General features: G+C 49.8%; 1 protein-coding gene across 1 annotated transcript in view; it reads left to right on the forward strand.

Annotated features, from left to right (window-relative positions):
• MIPEP (mitochondrial intermediate peptidase) overlaps positions 1-14,521 on the forward strand; it is a 133,459-nt gene that overhangs the window by 2,571 nt on the left and 116,367 nt on the right. Inside the window, exons 2-5 of the mRNA XM_058670973.1 lie at positions 1,559-1,732; positions 4,506-4,594; positions 6,963-7,049; positions 10,328-10,391. Of these exons, the coding sequence (XP_058526956.1) occupies positions 1,559-1,732; positions 4,506-4,594; positions 6,963-7,049; positions 10,328-10,391 (414 nt within the window). The remainder of the gene's footprint in view (positions 1-1,558; positions 1,733-4,505; positions 4,595-6,962; positions 7,050-10,327; positions 10,392-14,521) is intronic.

Here is a 14,521-nt window from a genome sequence, read left to right on the forward strand (position 1 = left end):
TGCGGTCAGCTGTGGGGCCAGGCACTGCTGTGTGGAGTACGATTTCTAAGCAGCACTTTCAGTGCTGTGCCAGAGGCCTGCCTGAAGTTTTTCTTTTCATTTAGCGTTATTTGGTGGTTGGAGATGTAGAATTCCTGTCTTTATTTCCCTCATCTTCTTAGTGTAGCTTGAAGAAAGGTTAATAGCCTGGCTATAGGTATCCTGTCTTGTGGAAACAGTAGCCCTTAGCAGGCCTGAAAATTTCACCTGTTGGTGTTTCCAGAAATATTCCCATGAAACGTCTACAACATTCGGTCTGCTCTGTTGGTTTTCATCCATGAACTTCCCCAGAGGTTAGGCAGACCCTGTGCTGGGCAGGTGGCTAGGAAAGTGAGGGCAGGGGTGCCCTTTCGGGGAGAGGAGACTGTCCAACACGGGGGTGCCTCACGAAAGGCTTGCCAAAGAGTGGGTGGGCTCTACAGAGCAGGTGTGAGTCCTGGCCTTGCCGCTGCTGATGACTTCAAACATGATGTAACTTCTGCTTCTTTGAAGATTTTTCATCTGAAAAGGCCGAGTTGAGATCTTCCACTTACACTTCTACTCCGCCGGTGGCTGCAGGGACCAGAGTTGGGCTGGGCCAAAGCGGGGAGCCAGGAGCTTCTTCCAGGTCTCCCACGTGGGTGCTGGTGTCCAAGAACTTGGGCCATCCTCTGCTACTCTCCAAGGCTGTTAGCAGGGAGCTGGGATGGAAACTGGAAGAGTTGGGACTAGAACTGGAGCCTGTATGGGATGCCGGCAGTGCAGGCAGTCCCACTTTCTGACTTCAAGCATGTTGCCTTATTGATCAGAGGAGAATGACTATTGTAGCGTTGTGGAAAACCAGTGAGAAAATTGAAAGCATGTAACATCCTTGATGCTATGCCATAGCCACCTGTTACATGCGCTACCCCTGCTTGCCTAAATGTTCTAGCAAGTGACCTGGTTGCAGAAGGATGGTGGTCAGTCCCATCAGTTCACTGATCTTGTGTTTTTGCCAAGAGACTGAAAAGCCTTTGGAGACTATAAAACTGGCGGCCAGTGTGAGCCTGTGGCCTCTGTGTCTGAGGGTTCTTGGAAGTAGCTCTTTAGATGTGGGAGAACACCCTCACCCTCTCTCATGGACCATGGCAGGGGTGCTAAGCCCTCGCTCTGTGGGACTGGACCCTAAGAGCCTCACCCAGACTTCCTAATTCGGGACGTGTGAGACGGGCATGGCCATTGCTGTCGAACCTGCTGAGAGCTGGGAGCAGATGTCCCTGGGCAAGGTCGCAAGCTCAGGATTGTGGCTAGTGTCCACCCAGTGCTTTCTGCCTGCTTTAGACAGCGGTTCCCTGCTTTAATCCTCCTGACTGCTTGGTGGCCTCTACGGTGGCAGCCGGACTCTGACGGCACCCATCCACCTTCCATGATTCAGAAAAGCAGTCTGTGTGACCTTGGCCCAATTAGGAGACAACCACCACCAAGAATTCCTTTATGAAAAAAGTCTTTGTGGTTCATACGGAGCAGAGTGACAGTCCTGGCCCTGTTCTTTGGATCTCAGGGTCTTTTCGGAGTGCCTGAGCTCAGTGCCCCGGAAGGATTTCGCCTTGCCCAGGAGAAAGCCCTGAGGCGGACGGACCTGCTGGTGGAGCGTGCCTGCTCGACGCCGCCGGGGCCCCAGACAGTGCGCATCTTCGACGAGCTCTCGGATTCCCTGTGCAGAGTGGCTGACCTGGTAAGACACCTGCAGGCTGATCATGTTGAAGTGAAGGGTACCCCTTGTGTAATATGAGTCTGTAAGAGTGAAAATGGCAGGGACTACTGGACAGCCGTTGCATTTGTGTGTCCGCCTGAAGTATGTCATCGGGAATGGGAAAGATGCTTGGGAAAGGTGTGTTAGTATGTGTATTTAATTAGTGGTCCATTGGAAGAATGCTTGCTAATATGGCACATACTTTTGCTTGGCCATAGTTCTCTGTTCATGGAGGCTTCGACCAAGATTCTAATGGAACATTTCGTGTACGCGTTTGCCATAGAACTCCTTTTTTTTTTTTCCCCGTAAAAGCAGTGAAAATCAGTTTTTTATGAACCTTTTCAGGAATGCCTTTTTGGATTGAAATCAAAGTTCTGGCAGCAAATTGATTGCATGTACAGACTTTTTATGTGTGAAAGTTGAAGTAGACGTGTTCCGAGGTGCCGTCACCAGCTCAGAAGCCCACAGCTGGGGTGGGGGAATCATGTGGCTTCCCATCCACCTGTAGGGGCCAAAGCCTCTTCATTGGTACCCGTGTTAGTGCATGTAGCCGAGATCCGGCTCATGTGTGACCGTGTGTGCGCTAAGTCGCTCTTTGCCTCTCAGTCTTTCAAAGGTGAGCTCCTCCCAAGGCCACGGTCTATTGTAGACACCGGGAATGTGGGAATGTCGTTATGTGTAATGCAGTGATGACATCAAGAGCTTGCATTCTGGCGTGGGTTCTGTTTTAGACCCCCTCCATCCCGAATCCCCCAGCCCCTGGGCAGCAGGCCCTGGTTTAACCCTGTACCTGGGGCCACTGAGGGCCCCTTCCAGCACATCTGCCTTTCCAGATGAGGAGAGGGGCCCTGGGTGCCGGGAGGTGCCGTGTCCTCGTGGTCAGCCCTTGCCGGAGCTGGGCCCTGGGCCCTGGGAGGTGCCATGGCCCTGTGGTCAGCCCCTGTCGGAGCTGGGCTCTGTCCCTCCTGTGCTCTGTCCCTCCCAGGCCTGGCAGCTCATGTCAGATGAGCCCCTCCTGGGAGAGGCTGGGCATTAGGTAGCATCTGCAACTGTTTAAATAAAGACTTTTTACTTCGTGTGTAAATTTGAGTAAGCAGGACAGAGAGCTGCCCCATCCCCGCCCCTGCCTCTGCCCCCGTCCCCAGCTCCCTGTGGAGTGTCACCTGGCCCTGCTGAGCCCCAGCCCTGGCAGCCACTCGCCTGGGTTGAGCAGTACCACCTCTCAGCCTGCTGTGCCACCACTGCAAGTTGAGCAGTGTTATGAAACTGACACAGTATTGGATTTTAAAGTTATTTTTTTTTTTTTGTCTCCAGGAGTGAAGGTGTAGGTGCCAGTGAGATCAATACCATTATAAAGGGATAGTTTTATAAGCTGTAAATTGTTTCTCATCAAATCACTATCTTGAGAAGGAGAGACAGAAATACAGAGAGATCTTTCTCCCATTGATTCTGGTTCACTCCCCAAGAGGCTACAACGGTCAGAGCCGAGCTGATCTGAAGCCAGGAGCCAGGAGCTTCCTCCAGGTTTCTCCTGTGGGCGCGGGGGCCCAAGAACTTTAACTGTCCTGTGCTGCTTTCCAAGAGCATAAGTAGGGGGCTAGATTGGAAGTACAGCAGCTGGGACTTGAACTAACGCCCATGTAGGATGCCAGCCGTACAGGTGGAGGATTAGCCTGTTCTGCTACCACTGCACTGGCCCTGCCCTGTTTAATCCTGAGGTGAATACAGCAGTTGTTAGCAATTGTCGTGTGTCATGCTAAGTGAGGACTTGTTACATGACTTCATGTTTTATGAACAAAGAATTCATATTTTACTGAAAAGGTTATGAAGAGTGTTTTTTTGCACACACACTAGATGTGATTAGACAGGTATTTATTTATTGTTAATAATGTTGCATTATGTGACACAGTTTCATAGGCACTGGGATTCCCCCAACCCCTCCCCGTGCCCTCCCCTCATGCTGGATTCCTCCACCTTGTTGTAGTATTAAAGTGATAGACAGGTTTTAAAACTGTACTGTGTGTGCTTTTAAAGATTTATTTAATTTTGTTACAAAGTCAGATATACAGAGAGGAGGAGAGACAGAGAGGAAGATTTTTTGTCTGATGGTTTACTCCCCAAGTGGCTGCAACGACTGAAGCTGCGCCGATCTGAAGCCAGGAGCCAGGAAACTTCCAGGTCTCCCACGCGGGTGCAGGGTCCCAAGGCTTTGGGCAGTCCTCAACTACTTTCTCAGTCTACAGGCAGGGAGCCGGATGGGAAATGGGGCTGCTGGGCTTAGAACCGCCGTCCATATGGGATCCCGGTACCTGCAAAGTGAGGACTTTTAGCCTCTAGGCTACTGCGTCAGGCCCACTGTGTGTGTTTTCAAAAACCAGCTGAGAGCTGCTCTCAGGTGCCTGGTTAACCTGTGAGAACCGTTCTGTGAAGCATGTGAGTTAGATTTGAGAATGTTCGAAGCCAGGACCTGCTTTTTATTGAACTATAGACTAGGAAACATTTTCTTGGCATTTATATTTGAAGGCAGCAAAGCTTTCCTAAAACAAAGTGGAATGAAACAAGCTGTATTCCAGAGAGCAACATGTTCCGGGCACACCTGCCCTGCCTTGTTGGTGCGGGGAACAGTCAGCCCAGGAGACACGCAGGTCATGCCGCCAGGACGCCTCTTGAACACACAAGTGTCCAGGTTTGCCCTCGTGCGCTGGGAGACAGCTTCCCAGCCAACTGCCTTCTGCTTCTCTCTGCCCTTCGTTAGGCGGACTTCGTGAAGATCGCGCACCCAGAGCCGGCGTTCAGAGAGGCGGCGGAAGAAGCTTGTAGAAGCATCGGCACTGTGGTGGAAAAGTACGTGTTCTTCCCCTCCCGGGTGGGTGGTGTGCTTCCGCGGGCCCGCTGGGGTCAGCTGGTTTTGTCCTCAGTGCTTGAGCCCACCCAGCAGGGTGGAAGGGTGTGTGTGCAGTGGTTGGGTGCCCATCACAGCACTTGGCACTGCGGCTCGGGCTGCTCTTCCAGCTGCCTGCCTTGGCTGGGAGTGAGGCCGTCAAGTGTGCCCTGCCTCCTAGCGTCGCGCTGGGGATTACCTGAGCTACACGGCTTGAATGGTGTCGGCCACATCTCACACTTCCAGCATCCTTGTTACTGTCGGCTGTGGAAAGCGTCTTGTGTTATCCTGGTGGCAGGTTGGAGTTACAGAGGATCACATAGTTAAATGGACCGCACGGCATGAAGCCGAAATGACCCATGCCTGGCACCCGAGCAGTCGCCGGCTTTTTGGGGTGAGGCAGCGTCCAGGACAAGCATGAAGCTCCCCGGGAAGGGCTGAGACAAACTGACTGCCGGCTCAGGCTCTGAAGGAGTGCAGTATGGTAATGCGGCTTTGTGGTCAGTTGGAATGTCTTCAAGCCGTGTAGGAGAGCCCCCTACGTGGAGTGCAGTGCACCACTCACGCGCTCCTGGTGCCGGGCACTGCCGGACAGTGAGTAGCGCTTTGGGAGAGCCCTGGGGCCCGTACTCCAGGCAGCACGGGGAAGCCGATATTGTGGGAGAGAGGAGCAAGATCTGCAGTAAGATGAGGCTTCCGGGCAGACCTAGCACACAGGATATGCAGGTTGTGCTCTTTTTCCTGGCTGAACAACATCCACTCACTTTGGCGCAGTCACGGTAGCTTTTCTTAACAGCCCTTCAAATCAGCACACCGAATGGGCTAGCTCTGGTTCCTGCGGAGCCCTGACAGTGGCTGTGCCGAAGGGGGTGGGGACAATGGCTGGGAGAAAGGGCTTCACATAGAGGAGAGTGGGGAGCCCAGCGGTGGGGCTCGACACAGCCAGCTGCAGCCTGGAACATTCTCAGTGCTGCGTCCTGCCAGCTGATGGACTGGCCCAGGGGAAGTCACGGGGGAGCCCAGATGGTGGCCAGGTTGGGTTGAGGGTTTCCCGGTCATCTTGCCTTTGCTGTGGAGGGCAGCGGTCCTCAGAGCCCCTGCTGGAGCTTTGCCTTAGGGTCTCTCTGAGCCCCGTGACTCATTCTCTCCTGAATCTTTACTAACTTTCTTAGTTGAGGGTTGAACAATCGAGATGACTTCCGGTGCACGTGTAGAGTTGGTTTGGAGGAAAAAACAAAAGGTCTAGGAGTCAGTTGTGGTTGTCGAGATTGAGTGCCCCATGTAAGGTATAGGCGTGATCTCAGGGTCTTCCAGCATGTAGGTGTGTGGGAGAGGGCCTAGCCTTCCGCAGAGGCTGTGCTGGGGAAGGCTCCTAGGATGAGGCTGGCACGCACAGTGCCCTGTTTCCTGGCCTCTGATGGATGTTCGGGAGTGAGCCACTAGGATGTGTCCCTGCTCTTCTTGGGTGTTTTTTGAGCCACGGTGGCTGCCTCAGGCCCCTGGGTGGTTGGGAAGAGCCAGCAGCATGGTAGCCACAGAAACCTGGGGTTCCTGTGTTAAAAGCCTTGGGAATGATAAGCCGACTGGAAGCCTCGACGTGGGGCTGCTCATCCCTGCCTGAGCTCCAACGGGTAAGAGCTGCTTCTGTCTGCGTGTAGAGCTGACTCGCTTTTTCACCCTAGGAATGCCAGTGACCTTTTGGCGTTTAAGGGAGAAGGGCTGGGTGGCTAGCAGTGGTGTGGCAGGTGAGGTTGGGAGGCCGTCTGTGTGCTCCCCAGCTTTGGCTAGGGGCCAGCTGCAGGGCCTGCCTAATGACTGGCTGTCGGTCGCTGACATGTGCGATATGCACACCTCAGGTCTGAGACAATTGCCCCAGCTCCTGCAGCAGTGATGGGGCCGGGGTTGCCTGCCAGGTGTGGGCTTCGGAGCCTTGGCCCCTGCACTCCCTCTGCTGTGGGCCTGCTAGTGTCTCCCAGATGAACCCGGGGCTTAGGCTGCCCAGGTCAGGCTGGAAAAATCTGTGTGTCTGTTTAGCCTCCCTGCTGTTCCCGTTGCTTTCCCCACGTGAAGAGTACGGGTAACCACAGGCATGTTGTAGTCAGGCTCTTTACCTGTTGGTGTAGTCTGTGCCTGTGACTCTTGTCCCGGCAGGCTGCCTGTCCGTGCGCTGAGCAGGGCGCTGCTTCCCAGGTCCGCAGCAAGGTGCACAGCAGTACCCAGACTTGGGGTTTCTGGCCGTGTCTGTGCGTCCCTGTTAGCACCACCTTCTTACTGTCAAGGTAAAAATGAGATATGAAGAAGCCGTTTCATTTCTTTTTGTGACTTTTCTAGGTTGAACACAAATGTGGAATTATATCAAAGTTTGCAGAAATTACTAGCTGATAAGAATCTCGTGGATTCCCTTGATCCGGAAACCAGGTAGTCGGTCCCTGTCCTGCGTCTGTTAGGGCTGTGCTGCTGCAGCCTCATTGCTTCTGGGCGAGGATGCTTCACTGTGGAGTGTGCTGTGCTAAGCAGATGGGCTTATGCTTCACTGCTGAGTGTACCCCAGGAACGAGTACATTAGTAAATGCTGAGTGTACGCTGCTGATGAAACAGGCTTGCGCTTCATGGTCCCTAATCGATTCCATCAGAAGATATAAGTAGGACCCTGTATGGTAGCTGAAGTCCTCGCCTCGCATGCAGCAGGATCCCATATGAGTACCAGTTTGTGTCCCGGCAGCTCCACTTCCCATCCAGCTCCCTGCTTGTGGCCTGGAAAAGCAGTCAAGGACGGCCCAAAGCCTTGGGACCCTGCACCTGCATGGGAGACCCGGAAGAAGCTCCTGGCTTCAGATTGGCTCAGCTCTGGTTGATGCAGCTACTTGGGGAGTAAACCAGCAGATGGAAGATCTTCCTGTCTGTCTCTCCTCCTTTCTGTAAATCTGACTTTCCAATATAAAAATAAATCTTAAAAAAGAAAGATGCAAGCACAATGCTCTTATTAGCTACATGGTTTCTTTCTCATGATCCTTGAGATCATTTGGTTTGATTCATTAGAATGTAGTTTTTAAATCTGGATTGGAAAGGCCCAATCTCTAGTTCAGTATGGAAGTCTGAGGTTGTACTTCATTTTTTTTTCTGTTCAGTTTTTTTTTTTTTTTTTGTAATATAAGTAATGTAGGATTTGTCATTTACTCACCTCCGAGAGTCACATTTTCCTGTCTTGTTTGTGGGGAGCGGGTTGCTGAAGAAAGCCCCATGGTGGCAGCTGTGGCCAATAACCCAGGACCGGCAGCTGCTCTGCAAAGTGGAGAGACGAGAGCTGGTCTTGCCAGCAGGTGAGGCAAATTTGCTGCCTCTTCAGGGCCTGGCCAATCAGGTAGCACCCAGTGGACCCATGGGAAAAAAGGATATATAAGCAGCCTGTTTTAGGCAGAAGGGAGAGAGCTACAGGGAGCTACAGAGGACGGATGGATGGACGGGACAGACGACGACGACGAAAGACTGGTTGGAAGTAAGGTGGCTCTTAAAACAGAGCCTGGAGTGTTGGGTGATTTCTTCTGTGGGTACAGGAGGCCCCGGGGGACCCCGATATTGTTTGTACCCATTTACTTTTTATTTGTGGTGCACCAACTGCCTTTGCTCATTTCTGCTTTTCCTTCTCTGTTTCTGTCACTGGGTGTGACCCCGTGTGAAGCCATGTTCTACGGGTACCAGCTGGGAATGAAATTTCACTGTTGGTCTAGCACATTCTAATACAGGCAGGAATGCATTTTCAGATTGTGTGGGTAGGTAGCTTTGTTTGCACACTAACATCATGGATGTATTTGTTTTTTTTTTTTTTAAAGATTTATTCATTTTATTACAGCCAGATATACACAGAGGAGGAGAGACAGAGAGGAAGATCTTCCGTCCGATGATTCACTCCCCAAGTGAGCCGCAACAGCCGGTGCGTGCCAATCCGAAGCCGGGGAACCTGGAACCTCTTCCAGGTCTCCCACGCGGGTGCAGTGTCCCAATGCATTGGGCCGTCCTCGACTGCTTTCCCAGGCCACAAGCAGGGAGCTGGATGGGAAGTGGAGCTTCCGGGATTAGAACCGGCACCCATATGGGATCCCGGGGCTTTCAAGGTGAGGACTTTAGCCACTAGGCCACGCCGCCGGGCCCATGGATGTTTTTGTACAGACTTATGTGGTGTTAGGTCAGTCACTTGATGTGGCCTCTTGATTCAGTTGAGAAATGCAGTCCATGCAAGATGTGGGAGACTGCTGCCAGGGTAACTGGAAGAAGTTCACCAGAATAACGATGAGTAGTAGACCACAGGTAGTGATCGGCATTGTGACACAGCGGCTTAAGTCATTGGTCAACATGCCAGTATTCCACATGGGTGCCAGTTTGAGGCCCGGCTGGTCAACTTTTGATTCAGCTCCCTGCTAATGTGCCTGGGAAAACAACTAAAGATGGCCGAAGTACTTGGATCCCTGCATCCATGTGAGAGGAGCCTGGAATTGCCTGTGGGCCTCCCACATGGGTAGTAGGGATCCCACATGGGTAGCAGGGACCACCTCCCACTTCTTTCCCAGGTGAACTAGCAGGGAGCTGGATCAAAGTGGAGCTGTCAGGACTGTACCTGATGCTGTAACACGGGATGCCTGCATTGCAGGTGCTGCCTTAAGATGCTGTGCCTCGATACTGGCCCAATACAAAAATTTTAATACTCATTATCTTTGATGTGATTTGGGGATTTTTAACTTTTCCATTAATTTCTGCAGAATGTTTCGTGTCATAAACCTACATTGGTTGACACAATAAACTTAGATGAGAAATTCACACCCCCAGTTTATTAGCCCCTGCAAGTCTTTTGTTTCTTCTTTAACCAAAGAGAAAATGTGTTTGCTTGAAAAGATGATGCCATTTTGAGGCATTTTGGAAGGAAGATGAATGAGAAGGAATTAGGGCAGGTGGTTTAGGGATGTGAGTGAAGCTTTTTGTAAGAGAGAAAAATGCCTGCGTGCTGTATGTGGTCTGTTGAAATTCAGAATTTCAGAAGAATTTTCATTCAAGGTGTATGTGACACATAATCAGGAAGATAAATTTGTCCAGTTTGAAAAGCCAGGGAAAGCAAAAAATGCGTACATCAGCTACTTGGTGACCCCCCTCCGTTTGGAGGAAAAGGTGGTTGAAAAAGCATGTTTTTGACAGTGAAAGCTGTTACACTTGGAATTGGTTCCAAACATGGGTCGGGATCAAAAACAAAGAAAGGAATTCTCACTAACCAAGAGAATCAATTTAGCTTTTCAAGTATCTGATACTAGTTTGGAAGAAAGATGGAAAAATGTTGTGCAGAAGGCCTATGAAAAATTGTCCAAGTAGAAACTTCGCTATGCTTTTACTGATTGGGATTTGGGCAGAGCTGAAGTAAAGAAGCAATTATCCTGGTGACACTCACAGGTTAGTCATCGTGGGGGAGGGCATGAGCTCCTGCCTGCAAAAGCTGCTCCTGATAGCCAGCCAGCCAGATGCTCTGCCCGGCTTCCCCAAGAGTTAACTCCTTACTTAAAAGAAGTTGTCTTTCTGAACGTGTTAAAATAAAACAACTTGGCAGTTTCCAAAGGGGCTTATCAAGCACTATTGTTGATTTGTTTAGCCAAAGAAGTAGGTGTTTGGCAACAGTTTTTATTGCCTACTGTAACCGCGGACTCATTGGTTTGCAGGCGAGTGGCCGAACTGTTCCTGTTTGATTTTGAAATCAGTGGGATCCATCTGGATGAAGACAAGGTAACTCGTTCTGATTCCCTGGGCATCACCGACTTTCAGTCACTATCTCTTGTGCTGTAATCCTTGTATATTGCTTGAATTTGCATGTTATGGAAATGCTCAGGTGTTTCGTCCTTTTGAAGTTCTTGTGTATTTAAATGCACTCAATTACACTGGTAATTCAGAAATCAGAAATGACTTGAGATGGTATGAGATACGCAGTTACCAGGAAAGGGTGGCCGACAAGTAGGCAAGCTGACCTCTGGGGGATACCATTTAGACCTCTCCGTACATGTGTTTATTATGCTATGCGTGTCTTTGACAGATCTCTCTTTTGTCCTGTAAGCAGTGAGTGTTGGTTATACACTGTTTATACCAGAATTCAGGGCCTCCTTATACATGTGTCCAGACCCCCTGTTTCACAGAGATGGGAATAAGACAGACGATTGGTTGAAGTTCTCATCTCTGTTCCCAGGGCTTCTGTCTTTGTGGAACATGATCGCCTCAGAAACTGAGTGCCCCCTTTTAGTATTAAGGATTGGAAGGGTGGTCGTCGCTCGATGCTGTTGGAAAGTCAGCCAGCCATACAGTGTGTTCACTGTTTGCCTGCAGTCTGTTCTGATTTTTTTTTTTTAAAGATTTATTCATTTTATTACAGCCAGATATACAGAAAGGAGGAGAGACAGAGAGGAAGATCTTCCGTCCGATGATTCACTCCCCAAGTGAGCCGCAACAGGCCGGTGCGTGCCGATCCGAAGCCGGGAACCTGGAACCTCTGCCGGGTCTCCCACGCGGGTGCAGTGTCCCAATGCATTGGGCTGTCCTCGGCTGCTTTCCCAGGCCACAAGCCTGGAGCTGGATGGGAAGTGGAGCTGCCGGGATTACAACCGGCACCCATATGGGATCCCGGGGCTTTCAAGGTGAGGACTTTAGCCGCTAGGCCACGCCGGGCCCTGTTCTGATTTTTTTAAGACAAAGATAATTATGTTTCTCCTAATGTATAGTTATACATATACGTCTGCATATATGTGCACTCACATTTATATATTTATGTTATAGGTAAGTGATATAATTAAACCACTTTTCTTAAAAAATCTTTATTTATTTTTATTGGAAAAGCAGATTTTATAGAGAAGAGAGAAAGATCTTTCATTTGCTGGTTCACTCCTCAAAAGGCTGCAAAGGCTGGAGCTGAGCCAATCCAAAGCCAGGAACCAGGTTTTTCCTGGTCTCCCATGCAGGTGCAGGGACCCAGGGCTTTGGGCCATCCTCCATTGCTTCTCCCAGCCATAAGCAGGGAGCTGGATGGGAAGTGGAGCAGCCGAGATATGAACTGGCATCCACATGGGATCCTGGCACTGGCAAGGGGAATATTAACCAGTTGAGCCATCGGGTTGGCCCTGAGCCACTTTTTTGTAAATGTATTAGCTGATCAGAACATCTTGGCAAGTAGATAATAAGGGTCCTAACAAGGTACATCACGTATCATAGATCACTTTGATCACTATCATTTTGATTGGTGCTGGATCCACACACGTGCCTGATGATTTTCTGGACCCCTGCTCCAACCCAGAGCTGAAATAAGCTTTCTCAGCAGACCCCATGGCTCAAAGGCTCACCTGAGAGCTTACATGACCTAGAGGGGAGACTGTGCCCCTCCCAGAGCAGTTCTTTATTAGTACTGCTCTGTACAGGTGATGTCACTGCTACCTGTTCAGAAAGGTAGAATTTTAAATTTTGGGTTGAGTTGGCAGTTTTCTCTTGCCAATCTTTTTCTTTAATGACAAAATGTATTTGTTTATGTAATTTATCTGGAAGGCAGTGAGACCTCTGCCGGGTTCTGATTCACTCCCCAGATGCCTGCAACAGCTGGGACAGGGCCAGGCCCAAGACAGGATCCAGGCCCTCTGTCTGGGTCTCGGGTGGGTGACAGGCAGTCAGCCACCAGGGCTGTTCCAGCCCCCTCGCAGGGAGCTGGAATCCAGGCGCTGTGATGACGGGATGTAGGCGTTCCAAAGGGCGTCTGAGTGCTATGCCAGGCGCCTTTGCTGAGGCCCTGAGACAGGTCACTTTGAGCCTTATGGACCTTTGTCGCCCTAACACTCATTGTGATTTCTAGGGACTTGCACATGTGCTGTTGTAAAGCATGTATTCCTCATCACTGTAAAGGCAGATGCTACTGTTATTTCTGCTTGCAGATAAGGAGGCCAAGGCGCCTAGTGGTTGTGGGAGGTTGCTGCTGGGCTGTCTGACCTGCCTTTGATCATTGGGCTGGTTTTTTTAAAGCAGCTTGCTTGTGACCGTCGGGCCTAATACCTTCCCTGACTGTGTTGGGTAACTGGGTAAGGCGGAGCTCACATGCTCATCCCCCTGAGGCCTTCTGCAGGGTGGTGTGGGTACTGCCCCTTTCTCTGCCTGCTCTCCCCCGTCGGCCTGGCTGCTGTGCTTGACTCTTGCTGTTCAGTCCACGTTTACCCAGTGTGAAACTTTTCCACTTTCCCAGGTAGAGTTTTGTGTTCATCTGAAGTCACGCATTGCTCCTTTCACTCACCTGACATCTGTCTTATTACGTTGTTACTGTTTTACTTTGCTTATCTAAGTGATAGGATTGGTAAGAACCAGGAGTGTGGATCACTCTTTAAAAGTTAAGCACACACATAAATATTTAAAATGTTAATGTTTGTTTAAGAAACAGAAGGACAGATGGAGTTTTCATCCATGGCTTCATTTCCTGAAGGCCCAACATGGCTGAGCTGGGCCAGGGCTGGAGCCAGGACCCAGGGTCGGCACCAGTAGGAACTTGCCATCAAACTCGGAAGCTGGGATCGAACCCAGGCATTCCGGTGTGAAGCACACGTGTATGAACTGCCGAGCCAAACGCTGCTTCGTTTGGGCCTTACATTAAATGACCATCTGGTGACTCATAATACTGCAGGCTCGTGCCCATCAATCAATCATAAATTGTTTCCTAAATGAGGTTGTTTGTGCAGATCTCTGTCTATAGTTTTATATTGTTTTACTTAATCCTGGTGAGAGATGCTTCGGAAACCTTGCTGACAAATAGGTATTCCGTTTCAGCAGCTTTTCTGTAGCCTGTTATTCTTCGGGTAGAGCTACTGTGAGCAAGCAGACTGCCCAAGAAACCATTAGCATTGGAGCTGCAGGTCAGGTGAATGTGCTGCAGGCCTCGCCCGGGGCCTCGGGGTCTGGCCTCACAGGATGCAGGAGGGCCTGCGTCATGTTCTAAAAGAGATCTTAAAACATTCTGTAATCCAGAAATCAAATAGTCCCTCTTCCTTCCAGTGTATTTCTGATTTGATTTTTTTTTTTTAAGATCCCGAATGAATGTAACAGACAAGTTTAGAAAAGTATATGTGTTTGAGAAGCACTGTAGCGCACAGTTCATAGAAATGTTAGGAATGCCAGAATAGCACAGCATTCACTTATTGTCTAAGAATGTCGCGTGGATCAGTGAAGTCAGGGAGTGAACTCAATCTAAATTCTTCCAGGGCTTTCTACTAATTGGTAAGAACCTCTGAATCAGTTTTATCAGATTTAAATTTTTTTAAATAATAAGATCTTTGAGGGTAATTTTACGAGAACAATGACAGTTTTTAGGTGTCATTCATTCATGTTATTCTGTTGATAACCAGTAGGTGGAGATCAATGGCCATATAAAAAAACAAAAGCGAAGACAAGGCTCGACTGTAAAGACATCACATTCTCTGTTTGTTTGTCCTGAAGAGTTTTCACTTTTATGAAGTTTGCATTTTTAATATTGAAAACTTTTCAAACATATATTTACATCCTCTATGTTTGTCTTTTAAAAATATTTAGTGCTACTTAACTCTTCAGGGCATAATGCAAATTAGAATTTGTTGACAGCTTTGGCCCTTGCTGCTCAGAAACCCTCCTAGGATTCACATGAAAGCCGTCCGCAGCCCCGCCCAGCAGCCTGTCTGGTTTTCTGAGAAAGAATAACAAAATTCCTCCCTCGTCCTCTGGAAAACCTGATGGGACTGCAGCGTGCTGCATCTTGAAGCCCTGGTGGCAGCTCCTGAGATGATGCGTGCTTTCTTGGGAGACTGTGTGTTGCAGAGGTGTGACTGCCTGGCAGATCTGTGTGGCTGTTGCAGCAGCGTGTCTGTCCT

The sequence above is a fragment of the Ochotona princeps genome, chromosome 12 (assembly GCF_030435755.1).
Source record: "Ochotona princeps isolate mOchPri1 chromosome 12, mOchPri1.hap1, whole genome shotgun sequence".
NCBI lineage: Eukaryota > Metazoa > Chordata > Mammalia > Lagomorpha > Ochotonidae > Ochotona > Ochotona princeps.